Raw genomic sequence first — 26,149 nt, 5'->3', positions numbered from 1 at the left:
ACTCATTGTAATTATGGATCCAATTCAAGTCAGCAGCTTTGGTTATATGTATTTGATTAGATTTCACAAACTAAGAAAGGGTAGGTAAAATAAATACCTGGAGAGGAGACCTCCAAGAATACCTATGTGCACAAGCATGTGGCAATAGTACCTCTGTGTTAAGGAGAAGTGGTCTTTCTTCCAAGCCATTTTTAAACAAATGGTCCAACAGAGTACAGGGAGAACATCTTTTGGCTGAGATACAAAACTGACCTCTTATGTTACTTAGGGATCGCAGAGTACTGTTTAAGGAATTAAAATGTTTAGTTTTACATGGTGACTTTAAGCAGGGTTATGGTGTCAACTTACATACTCCCTGCCATATCATCTAGATATGGCATTTTTCTTCCTTTCTTGTCCTAAACTGTCATTTGAGTTGCTGTGTGCTTTTATAGACCTCCCATGTTTCACCCTAGCCCTAAACAGCTGTATGTCAGTAAATCGGCGAGTCAAGTAATTTGTGTAACTCAATAAAGTGGTTAATCTCTGTACAGCACTTTATAAACTACTTGAGCATGAGGAATTATGTAAGTACTTGGATAATGCACTCTTTACCTGGCTTTGTCTGATAAGGCAGGTAAAGTATTACTCATTGTTTCAGTGCTAAAGTCTCTTGATGTTAGTTTGCAGTAATGGACTCATTTGCACAGAAGGTAGAATTGCCTTGCCCTGTGTAGAGACTGCTGGAGAACTGATTACAGAGTAGCTGAAGGACTCTTACCTTTCTCAAGCAGGAGCCTAGAATGATAGCAACTAACTCTTTCCCCGCCTTCATCCTACAAAATAAAAAGTTTTGTCTAATGGGTAGAGAAGGGAGCGAGGATTCACATAGGATTCCTATTCCTATGTAGCATTTCTAATAATACCAAACTCTACAAGCATGTGAAGTTCTCTGCTCTGTTCTACATTAATGCAGAACCTCAAGCTGGGTGAGCATGGCAAAGTAATGGCAATCTCCTTGGGCAGATAAAGACTTTTGCTCATGACTTGTTACTTGCATCTGTATCTATGAAAGCAATGTCTATCCTACCTGAGAGCAGAAGCAAGACCTGTGCTAGTTTTGTGACTAAAATATTGGGAAAAAAACCAAAACAGTTCAGTAACTGGCAACAAAACAGAAGTTTTTTGTTGGACAGTGGCAAACATGCAATTCATTTCTCAGCAAATCACAGCTTGCTTTTGGGCAGTTTGAGAGCCAGATTTTGACCACTCAAAACATGAGAGCAAATAAATGAAAAATTGTGTCGTGTTTTGAGAGCCTGTGCTCAGAAAAGGCCAAAGGTCACCCACAACTGCACCTAATTCTCCCTTTAACTGAATTGTACCATTGTTCTCTGGGTGTGTAACCACATAGAGAGTCATACTTTAATAGGGCACACTCCCTAGCACCCCACAGAAATGCACTATGCATGTAGGAAGGTAAACTTGTGAGGCTGTGTGCCTCCTAGGAAGTGTGTTCCCTCAGTTAACCCCAAGACCAATAATAATTGAGGGCTCCTAACCTAGCATCTTCTCCACTCCCCAGCACTGTCACAGTTTCAGCCCCTAGAGAAATGGAAGGCACTTATATTTCACCACTCATCTTTTAAAGCTAGCTAATGGACAGCACAGTATCTAGATGGAAATACAGGGATAAGAAACATGAAACAGCTGTTTATCAAGGCATGAGGTGAGAATGGAATAAGCACAGAGGGACACTAGATAGTTACTGCTCTCTCCTAATTCTTCCAATGCCAGGGAGATGCTTCTTTCTGTAGAAGTTGGAAAGAGAAGTAGAAATGGGTTTAAATCCCTTCAAATTTGTTTCTGTGCTGAGAGATCCAAATGATTTGAACTGACATTGCTGGATGCTGAAGTACTGCTCTGTTTCAACTGACAGTGCATCTTTCTCTACCCATTGTTTCTGTCCTAAGCTTTTCTTTTGCTCATGCCATACAGAATCCACCCCCCCCCCAATTCCAGTCATACTGAACAGTCTCTCTGCAGCTGCAACCCGTGTGTGGTGCAGAATTATGCATGAACCAGCAGAAGGAGCTCCAGTTCCGATCATGGTGTATAACTGGTTCCCTGTGCCTGGGAAAAGCAGCACAACAGCTGTGCCTGGAAATCTTTTCTTATCTATCAATTCCCCTCCTCTCCCTCCTCCCCAACTTTGCATTTTGAATTCTGTTCGCTAAGGCAGTGAGAGATTACGGCCTTCTCTGTTGGAAAAGAGCTTTGCTCATTTGTTCAGATGAATTGCAGGGGAGTTATGGTTTTGCATATTAAAAAAAATCCCTAGAGAGAAAATCTTGCACAACTGCTTGAGGTTCTCGTGAGGGAGCAAAGCAGTTGGTTCAGATACAAATATATCAATTCCTTGTTCATTTGGAGAACTGTTCTTTTTTTGAGGTTCTGAAAGTAAGTGGATTTCCTTCCCCATTTCTGATAGTTCACTTTGGCCAGGAACACCCAGATACCAGTCAAGAAAAGCTGTGGCATTCCCAGCTAAAACTCACAACAGAAGCCTGTTTGACCCCCAAGTGCTTCATTTAAATTAGAGCAATCTCAAGGCTTCTTCTCTAGCTTAGCAAACTGTCATGGCCCTTTGAATGCAACATGATGTGGCCACCATCCTTTCCTGTCATAAAAACATGGGTATAAAACATATGAGATGCCATAGTGGGCCAGACCACAAGTCCAGCTAACTCGGCATCCAGTATCTAACAGTAACACCAAATAGATGCTAAAGGGAAGAGTATTTATTATGCAGGACATATTCAGACTGATCTGCCTGCTGCTCCTCTCCCCTTAAAGCCTCAAGCTTGTAGAGGCCTGAGAAGTCCTAATTTGGAATTTGCACCCAGAACTATAATATCTAATACCCACTGATGGACACATCCTGCAGGGATTTGTCTAGTCCTTTTGAACCTGGTTTAATTGTCAGGTTCAGCAACGACTTCTGGCATTGAGTTGCACAAGGCAAGTTATGTCCCATTTTGGCCCACTACATCAAACAAGCCAACAAGAGTTTGTAAAGAGCTGACCTTCCAGGTTCCAGGTTGCACCAAGTAGATGCAACAAGAATAATCAGATGCTAGGTTAGGACAATTTTGAGCTGCCTGAGCAATCTAATTGGAGAAGGGGATCTGGCCTGTGGTCTTTAGCGAATCCTGATGCCAAAACCTTTAGTGTTTAGCCCATCTCTGTAATAAAGACTCCATACAACTAGCATTCTACTGCACAGACATCTTGCCCAGATTTGTGCCTTTGGGGTGGGTACTAACAGCAACTTTGGAAATTTGTGAAATGAGTCTGCTTAAGTATCTAAGAACCTACTGGGAAGGTGTAGGAATCCTGCAGAAGACCATTATCCCATACACTGAACTGCATGGGCTGGATCATGCCCTTCTTCAGTGAAAAACCAAGGGTGGACGTCTCCATGAGGTTTCTTCCCTTTGCAGGTCTTGGTCATCTTTATTCAGGGGGGAGGTTCCTGCCCTACCCACAACCGAATAGTGAGTTCTGCCTCCAGCTGAAAGGATCCACAGAAGGAAGAAGACCTCACTACACCTACTTCAAAGCCCTCCAGCCTATACCTTTTTGCTTATGGGGGTTCTGTGTGCCCACCTTGCTTAAAGAGGGGTTATGTTTTGTGGATGGCATCTCAGGAAGGGAAATACAGCAAATAGCTATACTACCTTTGCCTGATACTCTTTAATATAGTACCGATGCACATCTCTTCAGTTCCAACCTCAGCAACTCAGGGCACCCCTTCTTCACCTCCTCATGACTGTGAATCTAGGTTCCCACTCTGCAGAGCACCTTCTTTGCATTCAGTGAAGGTGTCTTAAAGACAGTACCCCTCGCAACCCCTGCTGCATGCTGAGGAGGGGCTATCTGACTCACAGTGATCCTGGTTCACTCCATGTTACATCACAGCAGTACAGGGTGTTACATGTACAGCGCCATTAATAGACCCTCTCACTCCCATAGCCCAGTCACAAGAGTATTCCTTCTTTGAAACACTTTGCACTGGAATTTAACAAGAACATTCTGCCTTGTGAGATACCCACTATTCCCAGGTTTGGGTTGACCAGAAAGAGCCCATCAGTGGCATTATATCGCTTCCATATCGAGATGAAATCTGGCTGTTAAATTTAAGGCAAACCTTCTGGAAAAGTCCTACAGACTGTACCAAAAAAAACAACAACCTCATGCCTAGGGGCTTTTTAAACCAGCAAATGGACTTCAGTAGAAAACATACAGTTCCCTACAGTGCAACATCTCTACTGCTATTCAGTTCTATTTGCCCATTTCTAGAAAGCCCTGTTTAATGGTTCTGTGGAGCTTTTTGCCCTTGTTTTCTAACCATCAAGGGAAGGAGGTTCTGGAACAGCCTTGCAATAGGAATAGTGGAGAAAAAAACCAAACGAGTAATAAGAAGGAGCTTGATAAACTTATAAATGCGCTTATGGACTCTAACACAAGAGATCCTTCCCATTTTTATGTTTCATCCCAATTTCATAGCATAGAACTTGTCTATAAGGAAAGCCAAAGTAATTGACCCTTTTCAGATCTCCAACTAGGTGTCTGATTTAGGTGGCATTTGAGGTGAGAGTTTTGGACAGTTGCTGTTTTCTTCCCTAAAACTGCTTTTTCTTGTATATGTCCCCATTGTTTGGGGCCTTGGTTTTTAGAGATATAAAAATATATAGCATGAGTAAGACTTTTGACCCAGCCGCACTCTGACTGACCTCTTTCTTTTCCCCCCAACCGTCGATGCAGGTGTCAGCTACTCCAGGTCGGTTCCTCCAGCCTACCCGCCACCCCAGGATCCATTAAATCAGGGACAATACATGGTGACAGATGGCATATCCCAGTCCCAGGTCTTCGAGTTCACCGAACCCAAACGCAGTCAGTCACCATTCTGGCAAAACTTCAGCAGGTTAACGCCATTCAAAAAATAATACGTAGAGTGAGATGGAGAATTTTAAAATAAAAATTTTAAAAATTTAAAAATAAAAAGAAATAAAATTATATTTATAGATGGACCTTTTTTCGGAGAAGCACTGTTGCAACTAAAAATTATATATATATATACATATATATATATACATATATATATAGAAGGACCAAAAACTTTTTTTGTTGTTTTTGGGAAACAATCTGCTACTAGATTCTAGGAAGCACCAATGACGTCTAATCACGTGACCTATTTTATTTTATTCCATTGGTCAAACAACACATCATTTTTTCACTTCATTTCTGTATTTTTCCCCCCATTGTCATTCAGGATTGTCTTTGTCTCTCCAGAAGGATTTCTTGTTCGTTGTGAGTCCATCTCTGAAGTTCTTCACAGGCTACATTGATGTATATTTTATGTTATTTTATTTATGCCTTTTCCCCACCCCCCTTTTTAGATCCCTGCTCCCTCTCCCTTTCCCTTCCCCTCTCCCGAGTTATTGGCTGTCCCCAGAATTATAGTTAAAGTGAGCAGCCCTCCCCCCAGCATCGCCATTCTGAGTTGTGCCAGTCTGGGTGTGCTCTGTTGTGCACTGTGACCCGCTGCTCAGTATTCCTATTGCTTTTACTGTTTTATAGGTGTTCTTGCAGGGGAAGTGGGGAGGGGGCATAAACAAACACAAGGGTTATCAGCGCTTTATCGTGAGATGACTTCTGTTCATTTCATTTGTTGCATTTTTTTAGACGATGTTTTCCTCAGAGCGTTGTGTTAGATCACCCTCCATTCCCAGTAATGCCAAGAAGGAACCTCCAGAGCTTTTGTTGTTTTCAATTTTTTTGTCTTGCTTTATTTTCCTCAGGTTATTTTTTCCTGCTGAGAACTTTCTCTGTGAAATGCCCGCTACTGTCCTTTTCCTACACAAAAGACAACAGATGGCTAAAAAATTGGTTAATGGCTTCGTGCCCTCTATTCTAGCTAGGGGAAAACTGGCCATTGAGCTGCAATGAATGGCCAGTTCTCCTTCTGCAAAAACTAACTTTAAGGACTCCTTCCTGCCACACACACACACACACACATCCCCACACCCACAATATTCCTGTCATGAACCACTGATTGCCATTTACAGAAGCAATGATCCTAAATATAAATGGCCATTACTGTACTCTCTGTCTGGTCTATTATGTTTTGTTTAAGCATCTCTAGCTCTGCCATGAGCCCTGAGTGACCAAACAGCACATTAGCTACAAATAATGACCTATTAGCTTAAGGATCTTTGCCTAAGTAATCAGAAGTATTTACCTGATGTCTAATGCATCCCAGCTGTGGAGGAGGTTGAAAATCGCCTTTCAGAAAAGATTGTATTGAAATTGATGTGACCTGAGAAGTCCAGCATGTGACCATGATTATACAACCAAATCGAGATTAGTGAGCAGTCTAGTCTAAATTGTAGCAATGGTTCAGCAAAAATGTCCCACAGTCAGTAGGCTGCATAATAATTAGCTAACCATTCTGTCTTTCTCTCTCTTTCTCACTCCATAAATGTGAGAGTGCATTTTCAAAGACACCTCCTACAATGGCACCTGCAGATTTTCACATTCAAGCACACGGTTTGCGGTGTGCAGTTGCTGACATTTGGCCTTGCAAAACAGATCTTTGCATACACACACAAATGACTTTTGCATGGGTAAATGTGAGAATTTAAATTGCATAGAAGAGTGTATTTTCACATTTTGCAGATGCAATTTTATAGGATCCTTTGAAAATGTCAGATGAGGTGATCCAAACCCTTATTTGTATTGATTCTTAACTACCACCCAAGCAAAGCAACCCAACTAGGAACAAAATGCACGGGCACAGATTTTATTTTTAAACAAGAACCTGGGACGACCACTAGCAAATGTGATTTCAGCATTCCAACCTGTTCTCTTTCAGGAGTGGAAAAAGCATGGACATAAAACTGACAAATCGTGCTGGAAGGAGTAACTGTATTTTTCATTAAAGCACAAAAATACTCTTGGCATTCCGTTGGTAGTCCAACAAGTATAAATAAGCATCAATGACAGACAAGCATTTTAGAAAAAAGCAGGGTCACCCCAAGATATGAGGGATACTGAGCAGGCAAAAGAAAAAAGGACATCTAAATAGGAAACAACACTATTTTATATTGGAGAATATTTGTTTTTAATCCTCTTTTGTATCACTGCATTTTTTATGATTAACATCTTAGATGTGAATACAGAATATGTGGCAATTATTATTTGTCTTTGTTTAACAGGATGGGCATTTAGAGACACAAATTGGATTATTCCTCAAAAGGTTCCCATAGAGGATGAAATGAAATATCTTGCTTTTTCTGAATGGTTGGAAAGAGACAGGACAAAGAGAGAGAGAGAGAGAAAGGAAGAGACAGAGGGAAAGAGAGAGAGAGAAAGATGAGAACCTACTTGTCAATATGATGGAAATTTCACTTATTCCTTTGCCTTTTTAATTGCTTAGGGGAGAAAAGTAACAAGCACATTAGTTAAGCCTGTTCATTTACTGTTTTGTGCCTCAGAGAGTGAGAATGAAACATCCATTATTTTTATGAGAAGATGCTTCCTAAATATTCAGCAGTAGAAAAAAGAACCACCACTACCATACCATTATTTGCATCATAAATCAAGACTCGCTTGATCTGACAAGGCCACTTGTTGGACTCACAGCTTCTTTCTTAAGTGGAAAGCCAAAATGAGATAGCTTTGCTAACAATAAATGATCTGCGTCAAAGCCAGGCAACAGGCAAAACAGATGCAGGTGCTTGTTTGGTTCTCAGTAATGGCATTCAAGAAAGCTCTTTCCCTCCATAAGTTGCAAAGTTGCTGCAAGAAATGAAGCACTAATACAAAGAAGAACCAGCACCGGGACCCACTTTTACTACCTGCTCTTGATTTTCCAACAGGGAGCAGGGTTGGGCTGTCTTGCGTGTTTGAAAACTCTGGAAACAGATTAGATCTGACCAAATAAGGGGTATTTTTTACTGAGTATGTTATAGAGGCTTTCATTTCCATGCCAGACAGGAGGAACCCCCATAACATTCCATGTGTGATGCAACAAGAGCGTTGTAACAAACCTAAATGTAAACAGGATTTCTCCGGCTGAAACTATAAAACCTATATAAAAAAAATCCCTCTTCCCTAAGTAAATGATGCTCATTACCCCTTGACCTGGCAGATACTACAGCAAAGGATCTAAGTTCAAGACTTCCACCTCCCTACCCTCTCCAGATAAGATCAAACAAGAACCAACCTAGGTGCATCTTACAGTTGTAAATAGAAAATAATACATAGAAAAATATATTTGAAAATTGTTTCAGTTCTTGGATGGGCACCAGCCATCCAGTGCAATGTTATTGATAGTACACTGTGGTGCTTTGGGTTTCTGGTTTTGTTCTCTTTATGCTCTGTCATCTTCTCATTGCAGCTACATTTCAGGGAACATGTATATTTAGTAGCTATTGTAAGTTCTGCATGGCATCACCAAGCTTATTTTTCCTTGAGAAGAAAAGAAGTGTCCGTAAGAGTTTAAAGGCACTATGATGATGGGGATTTGTAGCAGAGAATTTAAAAAAAAAAAAAAATGGTTTTTAAAATTCTAGTTTGAAGCCAAATACTGATATTTTAGTGCTTTTGGGGTTTTAACAGTAAGAGCAAAAAAGAAAAAAAAGGGGATTTTGGTAACCCAGCTGATCCGCTGATCCGCACTTGCCAGTTTTATTATTTTGTTTATATTGGACTGTTTGACCCTGTCAAACAAGTGTCAAAGTTGTGTGTATAAAACAAAAAAGTGTTTAAAAAGTGTTGTAAAGACACTGAGCCTTATGAAAATATTTATGGAGTTAAATAAAAAGAAGTGAAAAGGCATCTGAAGGCATTTTTAAATCATTTTCCTACTCAGAGTGGTCTTACTCTTTTTCCCAAGGACATGCAAGAATTGTCTGGATGGGGCGCCAGTATGTCAGGATAGCAGACAGTAAGTGATTCATACGGGATCAGAAAGGGGGCATATCCTGAGAAATATCCCTTCTTTCCCTGCCTGTGCCCTCCACCTGTACTGAGCTGAAACAACCGATTAATGGTTAGAGGTCCAACTCACATAAAATACTGGATTTCAAGTGCTGTCTGATGCTGCGTTAGAGTTTGGGAGAAAACTCCCTCCTGGTTTAAAAGGGGCATTCTCTGTTACCAAATTCTGCTTCACTTTACAACGTAAAAGAAAGGTGACAGAATTCCATAAGCAGATGTCAGATTGCTGAGATATTGCTGCCAACACAAGAAACATTACTGCACATATAGATAGGGTAAGAGCAGATAGTGATTTTCCAAATAAGGAACCAGTGGCCACACGTGAGTCATTGCAATAGTCTTGGCTTAAGAAGATGAACAGATTCTCACCTTGGTGTTCCCTTGAAGTGAAAGCACAAGGGGACATTCATGAAGAAAGGAGGGTGGTATTGCACCATCTGAATGTCACAGTGCCCACTTCAGAGTCTCATTAATGTTTTCCAAGAGAAGACAATGGAGGAAAATAGATCTGAGGTAGTACTAACATTAGTTTGGAATGAAAACAGCCATCAGTATTAAACCATGGTGTCCAGTGTCCACATCCCTTAGAAACCAAGGCAATTTCCATTCTTATTTCACTCTATCTGGAGTGCGCGGACACACATACACACGTTCCAAGCATGCAGACATAGCTGTAGTCTGGATGCTTTTCTCAGCAACTGATTGCCACACTGCTAGCATGCTGAGTGAGTGGATGTTTAACCACTTGTCCATTAAGAAAAAATCAGCAATAGTAATAAATAGAAAAGCATCCCTGCAGTAAAAGTTAGAGAGAGGCCACATCAGCATGGCAAACAGGGTTTGCTTCAGAATTTTACCAAGCTAAGAAATGGAATCAGTGGCATCAAAGAACAATTTCCCACCATTTCATTCAGTGCGTTGACACAGCTTCATGTTATTGCCGAACTTTTACTTTCAGTGGAGAGACAGGCAAACACTGTTACAGTATCAAATACAGTGACTTCATTTCTGCTATACCACGTGGCCAGTGTGGACTATTATAGGGTTTTCATTTTTTTTTTTTTACCGAAGGGAAGTTGCTGAAATCGAGCAGCAGCTGCTGAGGATTGTAGCATTTTCAAGCAACTCTGTCAGGAAGTTTAGGTTTGAAATTTTGCCCTTGTCTTCCAAAAGGAGGTTTTAGTTTTTTAAAAAACAACTTATGAAAATAGCTACACAGATATATTCTGTGTGTCAGGGGAAAAAAGTTTGTCAGATTATCTACATTTCTCTGCTGTGCTTATAACCCAAACTGGAGAGGTGTCCCAGCACGTGCCAACTGATAGGTGAATCTGATCAATCAGGTTTTGTGGTGCAAAATGAGTGAAATCCCAGCTTTTATCAGTTATTTCAGTTTCCACACACAAGGGTATTTTAGTAACAGCTCAGGCTGCCAGTTGTGTGTATGTGTGCCTGCCTGCTTTTTTTAAATACTTTTTTATATTCTTAAACTGAGCCAATCATTAGCATCCTTTTTTTTCTATTTATCCAGTACAGGTTTTATTCATTTTTTGTTTCTTTGGTCTTCCTTCAACCAGCCAGCATTCAGACAGCTTCCATTTGATATAATCCATCCCAGATTCCACAGAGGACAAATTTTAAATTGATACACACCTTCTTATGTTGTCATTCATACCGATATACATTACCAGTCTCTTCATGATGCCACTGGAGAGACTTCTAATTGACATTAGCGTAAGAGACCTGAATCTGATCCTGGTACCTTAGGTAACATGGGGTGCAAAGCAGGGCAGAGTTTACCTTACCATCTTTAAGCCCATCACTTGTCACCAAAGCATTTACACACACACTGAAGTAGTGTGCTAATCCGTGTAAGTTTGTGAAATCATAAATGTAAGGAAATGCCCTGAAAAATGAATTTACCTCTATTAACTATGCCTGTTTAGGTTGTTCATATTACATCTGCTAACCAAAGCATTTCCTTAGCTACATCTCTGTAAACCACTGTATCATGCAAAACACATATGGAATGCAGCATACACCTGCAGGCTCACGGTCAGGTGGAAGGCACCAGCTCCAGCCCGAGAGCTTTTGAGCAAGGCAGTAGAGCCTTGAAATTGTGGGGTAAGATATATACAGCATGATAACTGACATGATACGAGTACACTGTACATCAGAATGCTTCATGTTCTACCAATGTGTACTTGCTTATGATATTGCATGCAAGCTCTTTTAGGAAGCAGTCTTTGAATCTGACTAATGAAGCTGGACTGTCTATCCAAGTACAGCCCAGTCACAAGAGTTCCCTATTCTTCTGTATTTGCTGCCTACAGCACCAGAATCAGCACCAGCCTCTACAGTCCCAGTTCAACATCCTCCAATGCAAAACAATGCATGTAAGTGCACCATCTCTGCAAGATTATTCAAGATTGACATTGAATGTATGCTGGTGGGGCACAAATGAAGTAATTCATAACTGACAGGGTATCACTAATCCCTGACCTATACATTGACCTTTGAGGATTCTGTACTAAGAGAGGTGACTAGGAGTGGACCCACAAATGTGACCTACCCAAAACGTGTAAGCCCAGACTGTGCATACAAGAGTTTAACTACTAAGGGTATCTTTGCCTTTGCTCCAGAAAAGTGCTTCAGGCTTTTTCAAGGCTAAATTCATCCTTGTAAGTGTGCAGAGTTCCACATTTTGGATCAGAAAGAGGTCCTTAGCATGCAATGACCCAAAAGCTGCTGAGGCCCTGAGTGAAGCAATTATTTGACGGGCACTATTGCTAATTTTGCTGCTTGGCCTAGTCAGTCAAGGGCTAGTGCTCTGCACTATTACCACACTCTTGAGAGCATCGTTAAGAATATTTCTCCATTTTCAGTTGCTTTCCATTCCCAAAATGATTGGATTCCCCCTTATATCACCAAACCTAGCAGATAAAATCTAGTTGCATGCAAGTCACTTGATCAATATGGATGTTTAGCTCTTCTTTCAATATTAGTTACAACAGCCGCAGCTATAAAAAGCTTTAAGCCACAATCATGCTGTTTGTTTTAATTTTTCATAAAGGAGAATATATAAAAAAATTAAACTCTTGCAGGAGCGATTACTTCATAAAGAAAACATAAGAGTCCTGAAGAGGTGCTTCGACCATGGACATCTGGTTCTGAAGTAGACATCACTCCCTGCCACCCCACCCCCTGCCCTCCTGCCAGAGAAGAAAGTTGTTAAAAGGATTTTGGGAAAAGAGAAAAAAAGGGATACATGTGGCTCTAATTCTTATTCTGTCTGTGGTCCCAATTGTTGTAGTGTACTAGTGCCTCACAATTTTCTATTCATTATCCTCACAACCCCTGTGAGGCAGGGATTCTCTGTTCTCTCTGTTTTACAGAATGGGAACTAAAGGGCAGATTTTCAAAGGCATTTAGGCACCTGGCAAGACTTTTGGAAGAGTCTAGGTGCCTAGTTCTCATTTAACTCGATGGGAGTTGGATTTCAATGGAAATTAATTGCCTTTGAGAATCTGCATTCAAGTGACTTGACCAAGGTCACACAGAAGGTCCATAGAAGAGCAAGGAATTGAGTGCTCCACCCTGGTTTTCTAAGTTGCAAATTAACATCCTAATCATTCTGTTATCCTTGCTCCATTACTGTTAGGACAATCACTTCTATAATGGATTTTATGGGTACATCTTGGCTTTATTTACCTTTATAACAGTTGAAAAGCATTTCTTTGGATATGATTTGTCAAGCTATGCAGTAGAACATGTACTGATATGGTGTTGTGTATAAACAAACTGATCTGCACAGCACTGAGGTTCACGGGAGCTTTTCCATTGGTTTCAAAGGGAGAGGGATTGTGCCTTTAGCAAAATCTGCCCTAACCAGTCATGCATAAAGGTCTAGGGAAAAAAATGTCTTATGGTAGCAGGGTGGGAACCCCTAACTCACATAGAATGGGACAGAAGAATGTTTTGCAATGAGTTGTCTCATTTTAATCAATGGGACTTCACAAAACTAGGTAGTCAGTACAACTAGAGCATGCAGTGACAGAATCAAGCCCATGGTGAAGATTGGGCCAGATTCTTCTTTCAGGTGCAACTAGTATAAACTGGAGAAACTCCCTTGAATACACCAGTGTTACTCCAGATTTATACCAGATATAACTGAACACAGATTTTGACTCATGCTTTAACTAATGCTTGGAACAACAACATTGGTACAGTGACCTAGTAAATACTCGAAGGTACTTTGATGTGGTCATTTTAAGCCTAGGACTTTTCTACTGAAGATACCATTATTGGTGCAGGGTGGATTGGTTAATGCTACACTGTGTTTTCTGTAGATAGTATTTTCCTTAACTTCAACGGGAGTGGTAGTCCATTACAGAATTTGCCATTTCCATCTGAATGTTGGATTGCTCCAAACAGATGGTAGGGCTCCCTTATGTATAGCGATGGAAGAAAAGGTTTAGCTTTCCCTTTCTCATGGCAGATTTCAAACGGAAAGGTTGAAAATGAGATGGGTTTACCTGTTCTACTTCAGCTGATCCTGCTTATTGCGTCTGCTACAAGGTGTTTAATTCTGGAGTTGATTTAATCAGGAATGGTGCTTGACACTGGAAAAACAGAGTAGCCTAGCAAAATATGAGAAATCCAGAGATCGTATGGACAAGTATCATACCTGGAGAGACAGAATTTAGTTTGAAACAGGACTGTACAAATAAGAGAATTAAAAGAAAACAGTGCCAAATTAACTCTCTGATGGAGCCCTGGCAAGCTGATTTGGAAAGACTTTTTATCTCACCAGACTCCATGGAATAAAATAAACGTTCCCTCACAGGATTCATCAGACAAGCTCTATTCATCCCACAATAGGAAGTTTTTGAGAGTTGTGGAGTTTCTTTGGACACGTGGTCTGAGGAGTCTAAGGATAGAAGAACATCTTCAACAAATTACCTCAAAAAAAGTCATGATCATTACCTGGGTGAATATACACTGAAAATATTCAAATTCTTGGGAACGTGATCAACAAGGAAATTATTTCTGCTTTGAAACCTGCCAAGAGGTATCCTGTTACACTTGACTGCATCCGAGCCATCAGTAAACAAGAGCAAATGCCACTGATTGTTAGATCTGTTTCTGTGGAAGACGCAACGGAAACCAGGCAGAGATACAATCCAAAAACACTTTGGTTTTTGAGCATGACATACTCCACTGACAGTACAATGACAGAACCTCTCCTTGAACAGTCAAAAGAAATGGAAATTTCATTCAGTGATTTGAGTGGTCAAGGCTATGGTAGTGGGACAATTATGAAAGGCAAACAGTGGAGAGAATCTGGGGCAAGAGAGCATTTTTTTTTGGTCCTGAACAAAGCACTTTCTTTTAATCTTGTATTCAGCAATGGTGCAAGTTATTGCATTAAAGCTGCAGTACTTTTTTATATGGATCAAAGCATTTGGGGGGTTTTCCACAGCCTCACAGCAACTTTAGGATGTTATGCACCAACATGCGATTAACCTCTTTCCAAAACCTTTAAGTGAAACAACAAGGGATAGCCTAATTGGTGGGATCCATGCATTTTGGTGCCAACTTTAAGAAGTCTATGATACTTAAGTATCCATTGCCAAGAGTTTAAACCTAAAGGGACCCACAGCAGCCAAAACTCAAAGCAATACTGCATTGTTAGCTCACAAAATCTGTGGTTTGAAGTGTTTGCACAGTGTGGTACTTCAGTATGATATGCCCTATGAAGGCAGCACCACCCATAAAATGCTTTAAGACAGCAATGTAGATTCTGATCAAACTATGGCTTGAAGGATTTCCTTGTAAACTACCACTGTGATAAAGGACTCACATGCATCCTTACTGATGCTAAGAAACTGGTCAATGAGCTGGAAATTGAAGCTTTCCACAAGAAAAAATCAAACAGAGTATGAACCCAAAAAAGCAAACGTTTGATTATGAGGCCAGAGATGAACCACTAACAAATCTAGGAAACAACTGTGAAGCCATTTTTCTTATGTTATGTTTGAGATACTGTCATTGGTCACTTGAAGAGCACCACAAGCTGCTTGCCAATGTGAGGGAGAGGGTTGCTATTATTTCTCTAAAACATCAAAGGTGCCCTGCAAAGGATTGCAACAGCCATGCTTTGTTTTAAGAAGGGCATTAGACGATGATCAGCTTGGTGCAGCAACATCCTTTCACATTAATGCCGATCTTTGCAGTGGATTTCAAGGTCTTGGCAGACAGCTGAAACCTAGAATATGCCCAAAAGTCACATTGGAGTTTCTATGCAAAAATAAGCTTTTGTCCTCATTTCCAAAGATATCTATTGCCATCAAGATTCTGAGATCATTGGCTGCGTCTGTCTGAAGTGGAGAGCAGCTTTCAGAAACATAGAAAGATATACGTGCATTCTGTGATGGCTCGGTCTTGCCTCGTGTGCCTTGCTTTAATTTCAATTGAAAGCCAGACTTCAGGGAGTAGTTTCCTGTGCGGACATCCCTTTACACATCTTTGTGTTCTCCCAATTCTGGACCAGCAGGTTTAACCTCTAGCTTATTTTAATATCATCTAAGAACTACTCTAAACATATGTCTGTGTGGCAAAATGAAAGTTGATCACAACATGTGGTAATATATCTAGCTAGCCCGGGTAAGCACAGCAGTAAAGACCCAGCAACATGTGCTTTAGCACAAGTTAGCAGCCACAGGGTCCCTGACGAGCTTATAACCTGGTACTAGCACATATTTAAAGTCTATGCTGCTGCATCCTCACTGCTATGTTACTCATGCTAGCTTGGTAGGTAAGTACAAGCTATGGTCAGGTCATGCTTCATTTTGCTGTGTAGACATCCTATAAACTGTTTCACTGACTAGTGGTCACCAAATGCCCTGCTCCACATGCCCAACTGTGTCCAACTGTGGCTGTAGGTGATGAAGATGAAGTGCCAAAAGGCCATTTAAGAATTCCTACATGAGGGAAAGTCTGGAAGAGAAGAAGGGGTGTCTGAACCAAATGAGCTGGACAGGTGGGGAAGGCAGAAGAATCTGAGAGAAAACTAAAGAAATGAGCAGGGAAGAGAGACTAGTTAAGCAAGAGGAGAAGACAGATGTGAGGAATGGCAAGCTGACTTGTCCGTGGTCTGGGTGGGCAAATTTGCTATTAGGCAAAGCTTGATTCGAATCTCACACTTCTGTATATCCAGTTACTCCAGTGAGAGAAGCCTAGTTCAACCACTACAAAAATCCTAGTGCAACTAGAGTTGAGTGAGCTGAGAACTGAATTTGCAGCACTGCTACACAAACCAAGCTCAAAACTCCCATGGACATGAATGGAAGCAGTGCGGGGGGTGGGGGGCATGTGCAGAACAAGCCTGTGAGATCTGCACCGTACTTCAATTACTAGACCCAGGAAAGGACATCAGGGCTCCTAGCTACTATTCGCAGGCCTGCCACTAGCTTGCATGATGACCCTGGGCAAGTCATCTAAGGCCTCATGCTAGATTAAAGAATGACTCCAGCTCCCACCGGCAGAACGACAAGTTGTGATGCTCACTTCCTCTGCCAATAGGCCATGAGTATTTTTTCCTGCCTCTGTTTACATTATCTGCCCTCCCTTCTCCCCCCTCCCCACCAGCCCCTGGCTCCAATACCTACCTCATGGGAAAGTCAAGAGGCTTTAAGAAATGACACATCAAATTTGACAATGGATATATCCATTTTTAAGACCCTCAAAAATCCCCTGGATGAGTTGATTTGGACCCATTTGCTTTGTCTGGCCTCTGCAGAGTAATAGGAGAGATGAAAGTACCAAATCATAGAAGTGCATTGTTGGGAAGGGCTTCGTGAGCCAGCTAATCCACCCACCTGCACAAGTGTAGGATTCACTTTCAATTAACTGGAATGCCAAGACATCTTTATTTAAACTTAGAGCTGCTGCTTGGAAGAAGGAATGAGTTGGCTGAAATGTGGATTTCTTTTGCAACATTAAATAATTGACAGTGCTGACAGTGTGGGGCACCCTGCATTGTGCTAAAATCAACAGAAATAATTGAGAGTTTGTATGCACAAGAGTTTTACCAAATCTGTGACCATTGGAAATATCTTTATGGATTAGCTTTCTGCTAGTGGAGCAGATGTTTTAAATAAATAACCATTTCCCAGCAGTGTTTGCACTCAAATATTGCAACACTGAGGACCTTCGTATGAAGCTGAATCGAAATACACAAAACAAGAAACTAATCGTGGTTATTTTTGATTGTCCAACCAAACTGAAGTGTGAGAAATAAACAGCAGGAATACGCTGCAGAGTAATGTTTTCAATACGCTAAGGTGGCAGTAATGCTACAAAGGTGTTTGTATAAAATATATCTAATTGATGCCCCTTTAGGACTGTTTCTATCCGCAGATTAAAGCTGCTCATGGAGAAGTAATTATTACTATTGGGACTCTGAGGTCAGTGTTTGGGGAGTCCAGGATGCTATATTAGCGGGAAGAAACAATTAGCATCTTAACAGAAAGACAAGGTCAGAGGTTTAAAGAATTAACGAAAAGGCAATAAGTGATCAAAGAGACTCCAGAATGCAGGCACCCAGGGCTCCAGGGTGGGATGGGCTCAAGCTTGTCTTTGGTTCCTGTTTACATGATGTACCTTCTTGCTCCATGGTCCCTGATAGCCATCCTGAATAGCAGTCTGTGCATGCACTGATAACACAACATTTATGAGTTCCAACCCATCACGGGGAGCTCCACAGCTACTGCACGTCTGGGAGCCTGCTGCAAAACAGGCCCTCAACAAGCTGAGGCTTGAAGTCAGGCAACATGCCTCCCAGACCAGAGTTTCTGCAGAGCCCCTGCACATCAGCCTAGCAGGTATGGCCACACATTTCGTACGCAAAACACAGTGAATGATATTCATGGCAACGCAGGCAAGGCCACGAGGGAGCTTTTGTCTGGGAACGCAGAAAAGTAGCATCAGCTCTAATGAGACTAAATGACAGCCTCCTGCTTTGCTACTTTCCCTTTTAGGCATGTCCCTTAACTTGATGCAGCTCTTGTTTGTTTGTTTGTTTCCTATTTAGTTTCAAGCTACCGTACCTCCCGTTTCTGTTCAGTTATTGCCTTTCCGCAGCTCAGATATGTGTCAGGAGTGCATCTTGCCCAGACAGTTCCCTAAGCTACTTCCACCAACTCCCTGTACTTGCCCTCTAGGTCCAGAACTGAGAATTACTAATCCTTGATCATAAGAGGTGGATTTGTAAGAGGCTCTGATCTCTGCTTGTTCGTCTGCATGTTGCATGCGAAGGGCAGAATTCTCCTTTCAGATGTACGTAGCAATTCTCACCTCTGTTGCCTATTTTTGATCCCTGCCCAGAGCTCTGGGAATCAAGATTCACCGCACAGATTTGAGGGGGGGATATCCCTGTGGGAGATTGAGGCCTCAAACCTACCAAGATTAAGGTGTGTGCTTAATTTGATGCATGGTAGCATGTCAGAAGGGCCCAGAGTGTATATAAAGTTGAGCATGTGCGTGTGTCTTTGCACCATCAGGTCCTTATGTTCCTACAATTCATGTGGCTCCCCAGAGTGACACACATCAGTCCTTTACTATTCACCCTCACTCTTTTGCCTTTGTTGGTGTCCTCCGTGTGCTCTTCTAGCAAATACGTGGATGCATAAAATCTCCGTCTTACAAAAAAAAATCAAACAATTTCTTCAACCTCTTTTCTATCCTAAAAGGGTCAGTTACTGCACTGTGGATACCCATACAGTCTGCTTGATAATGACATGTACATAAAATCTCATATGTCTCTGTGATGTTATACTGTTGCACAAATAAACTTTGCTTTTGTGTATTCATTTTAGAGAGGTACATTGTTATCACTTTAGTGACTGGTTATTGGTCCTGTAAAGTGAAACCAATAATATTTTGATTTCTTTCCAGAATCAGCCTCTGGGTCTAGTTATTTCATCAGCAGTGTGTGCTTGAGTGCAGTTAGTATTAATTATAGTGCAAAAGCACCACAGTCAGGGACCAGGAGTCCTTTGTGCTAGGTGCTGCCCATAATTCATTTCAGTTGCCTGAATATTCTGTCTGCAACGCAGAAGTGACTTCATTTGACTTCCCTGCACTAACAGCAATTGATTATAGCCAGGGTAGCCAATCTCAAAGGCAAGTACATTCTCAGACCCCAAGAAATGTCCTTCATATTCACTGCACGTCATAATTTAAAACATCCAGAGCTGTATCAGTTACTATTAAGGATATGGTTGTGTGCATTAAGTTGTATGTATAAGGTTGTTGTATGCATTAGTTTGGGAGTGACAAGTGATGGGGAGCAGAAGCTATACTATCTTATCAATTCAGCTTACAGATACTTTTTTTCCCTTTCATTTCAGTCTTCAGTCCCTTGTGACCCTGTTTACGGGGAAGGTGTGAACAGCTGATGTAGAGCTGCACAGAAAAGCCACTTGCACAACGCATTTTTTATCCTATAAAATGTACCTATTTTACTGTAGGTCCTTGAGGCTCACATCTCTAAGCATCAGCTCCTAGCACTTTATCTATTGCCTAAGGACTAGATCCAAAAAAAGGCTTAGGCACCTAGAAGTGGCTGGGCAGGAGTTTTGTGGGCTGCAATTCAGACATCCCTCTTTCACCCTAAGTGCAGCTTGGGCATCTGAGAGGCCCAAATTCTCTGGTGAAAATTTACTTAGGGCCCCAACGTTTAGCTTCTGCACATGCTTAGAATTTATCACCATGTTGTTTGTGCCAAACATTCAGGAGTTGAAACCCTGCATAACTGTCCAGTGGGACCTGGTGGGGTAGATATGCTTGGAGCACACCGAACCTGACCTCATTGCGCCCATGACCACCCATCCTAGAACATGGGCTGTGGTGGTACCTATGCTGACCCTCTGCACGATCACCTTAGGACTCACTTGCTCACAAAATGGAAGACCTGAGTTCTGGTCCCTGTTCTCAAAGCTGTTTATGCCTCTTACCCAGTGACAGCTGCATGCAAAGTACTGTGCGCACCTAGGAGCAGGGCCTGGCACTCAGGCCCCACTCTGGCCCAAGAGTGTTGTAATGGGCACCTCGCTGGGCTACTGAATGGTGCTCCCTCTTGTTCTCTCTTTGGCTCCTTATTCTTCCACTTGTTTCATAGATTTCATCGACATTAGGGCTGGAAGGGACCTCGGAAGATCATCGAGTCCAGCCCCTGTTTCATGGAAGTCCATTTTGGCTTAGCCCGTTGCTTGGTGGTTAGGGCATTATCCTGGGAGAGGTGGACTTGAACTCCTTCAGACTATTCAGGACCTAAAATCCAGGTGCCTCACTTCCAGGTAGAGTGCCCTAAGCAACAGATCATTAGGCAAAAGGAGGTGCCGTCACCACTGGCCCTCCTTGAAAAGAAGGAAGCCAGAGAGTTGCCCATACCTGAAAGGATAAAGGAGGTGCCTACGTTTAGGGGCAGGTTTCAAACTGCCAAGTCTAGACTCAGTCATTGCTGAAGTCCAGGAGAGATGAGAGACTCCAGATACATCCCTCTTCTCCAGGATATCTTATCAATGGGCTGCTTTAGGTATTTCTCTTCTCAGTGCTCTGGGGCTATGAAACCCAATCCAAGGCATCTAACGCTCTCTATTTAAAATGTAAGTTGCTTAGGTGCCTAACCTGGGTCTGTGGATTCACTGTCCCAGAACAAGGCATGTGAATGTTAGGCATAGTGATCCTGAGCCTGCCTGTGCCTAAATTCTTATTTGGATTTGGCCCTAATGTCACATATGAAGGCACCCAGAACATCCTGGAAACAGGAAAGGGAGCAAGATCGTAGCACGCCACAGTGAAGGAGCAGAGTAGGTGTGAGTGCAGTAGGTGTGAGTGCTGCAATGCAGGGGTGTGAATAAGTGCAGGAGGGAAGAGGCTGGGGAGTAGACTATATACTAAATATACTGTATCTACCCCCTCTCTCTAACCTACTGCACCTCCCTGACTTAGGCAGCAGTGCCTTGGCATTACAGTGCACAAAGTTTAGACAACGAGCTCCTTCATTTTTTTTCAGTGTAGGTCCAGGAACTCATTCAAGAACTGGGTTAGAGGGGCTCAGCTCCAAACCAGGGGCTTGGATTTTTGGCAGGCTTTGCTCCAGGGTTTGAAGACATTTGGATCTGATTTCCCAGGCCTAGCCCAGGAGCTACCTCCTTATGCTAATCTCTTTCAGAAGTGATTAAGTGAGGTAAGGACAGAGCAGCCAATTTCATGTATTTCCTGATTTTTTAATGGCTTTAACCATTTTTTGTCAGGTTATTTCAGCATGTTCCTTTGGGGTTCTGTTTCTTTAAATTTAGGGTTATACCAAAGCCACTGCTGTGTATACATGTCTGTATTTGCTGTGGCATGTGGCAGCCTTGCTACACTATGTCAGGGCCTGTTTTTACTGCTACCTTGCCATGCCAGGTGATGCCATGCTGAAACACGCTACGCATTCATGTTCTTGGGACCTTGGATTTCATTTTCAAAGCCCTTTCCAGCTTCTCATCTTGCCTACTGTCCCAGCAGGTTGATTTATACCTCCAACCAGCGCCAGGGTGCCAGTTCCCATCACCCACTTGTCCCATCTTTCCCATCACTTCCCACAAATACCTGCAAAGCTTCCTCAGTATCCTCCTTCAAATCTCTGTTATCTTGATGCCTAGAAAAAAACTTCATGGCACTTAGGTTGCCCATGTGCTATGATCACTGCCTCTTGCACTGACTTGTGCAACACTTTTCCTTGTGCTCCACCTGTTTCTTATAGATCAAATCGTAAAGCCACTGGACAGAGATCGCCCCTTTGTTATCCGTCCAGCACTGAGCACCATGGACCCCCGGTTCAGGAACAGAACTTGTAGGGCCTGTTTATACCGCTAGCTTGCCATGCCAGGTGGTGCCAGGCTGAAACGTGCCATTCTGATCTGCATAATGAACTGGAACCAGATTAGCTGTCTTAGTGCAGCGCTGAGGCAGGCTAACTAGCCCTGCTGAGATACAGACGTAATTAGCAAGGCACTGCACAAACACATGAGAGGAAGCATGTGTGAAGCAGCATGGCCCATCTTATCCCATTGCCACCTGGAACACCAAGGTAGCTGAGCAGCCATACCCCTGCATGCTCCAGTACCGCGCATGACAAGCCACTAGTAAACAGAACGAATGTTGGGTTAAGGACAGTAGTGGGATGCTGTTCATTCCTTTTATAAGGAATAATCCTTTTAGCACCAGAGACAGGCCTGAGCCAACACTCTGATTAGATCCAGATGTTGTTCCTCTGGCTCACTTCTGCTCACTCCCGTGGATTACAGCAGAAGCAGGAGGTATTTGTTTTAACTGCCGAGGGTCCTACTGAAGGAGTTCTAGGTGGAGCTCTAAGTGTATAGCAAATCAGTGCCCTGATCCAAAGTCCTTGAAAGTTACAGGAGTCGTACATTGACTTCAATTGTCTTTGGATCACATTTGGAACTTCATACTACTTTTATTAACACCTGATTTCTATTATTGAATCCTGTGCACAAGCAGCTCAGCATTCTCCTCTCAGATATACATCACAGCACTCTCCCTTGCCTAGTTACTGGAAGGTCACCACCAGTACAGTATCTAAGTGTTCCCCAGCTGCAAACCCCTGCTCCAGTATGTGATGTTGGCAACATCCCTAAACTCAGGAATTGGGCCTAGTTTCACATCATGGACATAATCTATGCTTCCATCATAAAAGCACCCCTCAGCTCACTGGGGGAATGAATTGAACATCAAGAACTGAGCAGGCCAGGCCTGATTTTTCACTTGTCAAGTTCTGTATAGAGTAAGAGACTGGGACTCGCTTTCACAGCACCTGTATTCACTATACTTGCCTCTTGCTAGTGCCATCAAGGCAGTTTTCTGTAGCACTAAACCCATTCAAGTTAATGAGAATTTTGCTCAGGACTTCAGCTAAGCCAAGGCTCTCCTCTAAATTTTATGTGCATGGGATTTTTTGTTTGTTTTTGGGGGGTTATTATCAGATACAAAGTTCTTACTGAAACAGTCATTGCAAAACCCTTATTTATTCCAATGGAACTTCACTACTTACTGAAAACCTATAAAATTCCCCAAATAACATTGTTACTTAAGCAACAGCAAAGCTACCTTGGAGCACTGGCATCTTAAAAGTAGTTTGCAGGACCAAAAGTCATTTTATTCAAGGAAAATGAAAGCTCTGTGCAACAGGGCTTGTACCAGCCTAACAAGAAAAGTAGGATTCAAACTGGCAATGAGATGAGGCAACAACAACTAGGAAAATAAAGTACAATCTGTAACTGCCAGGGACTCGGTGTGTTGCTGCTACCCAAAAATAGAAGGTGTGTGGGAAACTATCCTTGAACAGGCGCCAATGCTCACTGAAACGGGCACTGGCCCAAGTTTATTTTAATTAAAAATAAAACTAAGGGATCCATGAGGTGAACCTTACATTTGCAGTAAGCACTTACATGCCTAAGTAAGGTCTTTGACATGGGCCCTTGCACTAGTGAACACTTACAAGTTGTAGTAGCAATTTGAACTTTTATGTGCACTGGCGAGCACTTGTTGTAGTCATCATGCCCATGGGGCAACTATGTGTGTAAATGCTCACCATCCTGGGTTCTTACAGAATCGCAGTCTGGCCATCAGTGGTCCAGTTAATGAGCTGATGCTTTATGCTACCTGAAAGACTTTAGTTCTTATTTGAATGTTAGGATCATAAGAGAGAGAAGGACAGGAAGGGACCTCACCAGGTCATCTAGTCCAGGCCCCTGCTCAAGACAGGATCATCCCTGATTAAACAGGTCCAAAAGTCAACAGAAAAAATTACACAAAGCCCTGAAATGTCATTCTGCGTGCCAGTCTCAAAATGGAGAGTGCTGGATAAATACCTGAATAATTTGTGATTGATTAAAAAAAAACAAAACACCATTTTTTAATAAATAACTTTCCACCTGGACTGACCTCCTTACCAACTGTTAGCACAACAGCCCTGGAACAATCATTTCTTGCGTGAGGTGATCTTTAAATATAATTGGCCCCTCAAGGGGCTGCAATCGTATATCAACATGGTACCTTCCTCCTTCTGTCTTGAATCCATTTCTTTGTTTATTGATTGAGGCTGTTCCTGCTCCCAGTCTGGCACGCTCCTCCTAGATACCCAAGTAGGGTTGCACTCTTAAATGACTGTAAAAAAAAAAGTACATGCTCCAATGTTTATTATTCCCATTCCAAATGTGTTCAGCTAGCAAATTAAAGGATGTCTCTTAATGGGATACCCAGCCTGTCCTAACAGGCAATCTGAGGGTCTTTCCTTAAAAGTCCTTCCATTCCAATAATAAATGTCCAGAAAGCAAAATTAGGCCATCACGGACATCCATACAGCGCAGAGGCCTTGGGCAAGTTAGCACACATATAGCAAATTCAAACATAGCAATCAGCTACCGTGCTACCGCAGGAGCCAGAGACAGCTCCTCCCTTCAGTTCTGGCTCTGCAGAGCTAAAGGGAGGGAAATGCAGTAAAAAAATGGGGAGCGTGATTAAAGTGAGCAGAAATAAAGTAGATCACACACTAGGCAGTGAAGGAGAAGCTGCTGTTTTTCCAACTCACATTTCTAAATGTCCTTGAAACTAAAGTGATAGTTCCTGGCATTTAAAGGAAAGAATGGCAGCTAAACAGACCATGTGGATATTTCTGTTTTAAAAAAAAAAAAAAGTCTTATTTACCCAACCAAAATGAAATTTTTGTGGGGGAAAAAAAAATCTTTTTGGCCAAGATACCTTTTTCTTTTCTTTTTTAAAAGAAAATATATCTTCCCCCCAAAGATGTGGCATTTCATTGAGTAGAAAACACTGCATCTTTTGACTTAACTTCCTGTTCCACATTTTTCCATCAAAAAGTTAAAAAAAGAAAGGCTATCTTTTGCTATCATTTTTTTTGTTTTGTTTTTCCTGAAAATATAAAATTCATTTTAAGTGAAACTTCTTCATTTCTGTTTGTAAAACAGGTTTGCTTCCCTTTATCAGCCAAGTCTATTTATAATCTTGCGGATTATATAATCTTGTGGATTATACCTTGTGAGCAAAGGTTCAGATCCTACGCTGATTGAAGATTTTTCCTGAAGTGTACAGTAATAGGAGGCAAGACAACAGGGCCAAAAATTGTTAGAATGCGGTTAATGTTTGAAGAGGCTCCCTTTGTTCACATCTCTGATTTGATTTCACAGTTAAATATCTGTTCCCACAAAAGCACAGCTGGGGAGGATTTGCAAGAAAAGTGTTCACTCCAGACCAGATGTGTAATGTAGTTATTGGTTGCTGAAATCAGTGCAAAAGATAAATAACATGAGAAATGTTTCGTAAGGCAGTTGTGCGCATAGTTTGTATTTTCTAAGTCATGATTCTTTCACTAGCATTATTTGCTTCTATGAAAATAGATCCTTTCTAGAAAAGAGGCTGGCTACTGCTTTTCTGTTCTGATTGCTGCTTAGGTGTTTTTTATTTATGTCAAATATGAAGAATGCATTTTTCAGTGTAATTCTGTTGCTCTGTTAATATAGAAAGGTATTTTTCTGTGTTTCTAATTGGGGGGGGAGGCAACTGATGTGGCATCATTATTTGAGTTTACTTTTGCAAATGGCTACATTACCCTTTGTAGTTACATTTTGTATTTGTAGTTAAAAAAGGATAAGTATGGAAAATAAAATGCTTTAAGCTATTTGAAACCTTGTGTGTCTGTTAAAGGAATTAGTAATAAATAAGACAGGGCAAGTGTTGCGTTTCTCATTTTTCTGCTCAATAATGACAAATTGTTGAATTTGATGGTGTAGGTTACCATTCTGTCTTCACTGCTGCCAGGTACACTAATTTATCTCTATTGTGTCATTATTTGAGGAAATGCCCATGAAATAACAGCAGGAAAAGAACATTTATAAATTGGTGCTCAGATGCATGGGAGACTATTGAATAGTATAGAATAGCACCGGGCACACCATAGAGGTAAAATGGTTTAGTGGGCTAAGCCTTGCTAGGAATCAGCCCCCTTAGAATCACT

General features: G+C 41.7%; 1 protein-coding gene across 2 annotated transcripts in view; it reads left to right on the top strand.

The window, feature by feature from the left end:
- ARHGEF9 (Cdc42 guanine nucleotide exchange factor 9) overlaps positions 1-25,856 on the top strand; it is a 360,924-nt gene extending 335,068 nt beyond the window's left edge. For both annotated transcript variants that reach the window (XM_090059156.1, XM_090059155.1), the window contains 4 exons: positions 4,807-4,966; positions 8,942-8,992; positions 11,379-11,441; positions 12,150-25,856. In XM_090059156.1, coding sequence (XP_089915282.1) covers positions 4,807-4,966; positions 8,942-8,992; positions 11,379-11,441; positions 12,150-12,177 — 302 coding nt within the window. In that variant the 3' untranslated portion in view covers positions 12,178-25,856. The remainder of the gene's footprint in view (positions 1-4,806; positions 4,967-8,941; positions 8,993-11,378; positions 11,442-12,149) is intronic.
- Positions 25,857-26,149: the final 293 nt, after the last annotated feature.

This window comes from Crocodylus siamensis, chromosome 8, assembly GCF_052110815.1.
Source record: "Crocodylus siamensis isolate JL-2025a chromosome 8, ASM5211081v1, whole genome shotgun sequence".
Taxonomy (NCBI): Eukaryota; Metazoa; Chordata; order Crocodylia; family Crocodylidae; genus Crocodylus; species Crocodylus siamensis.
Note: the sequence above shows the minus strand (reverse complement) of the source record. Positions and strands in the feature narration are given on the sequence as shown.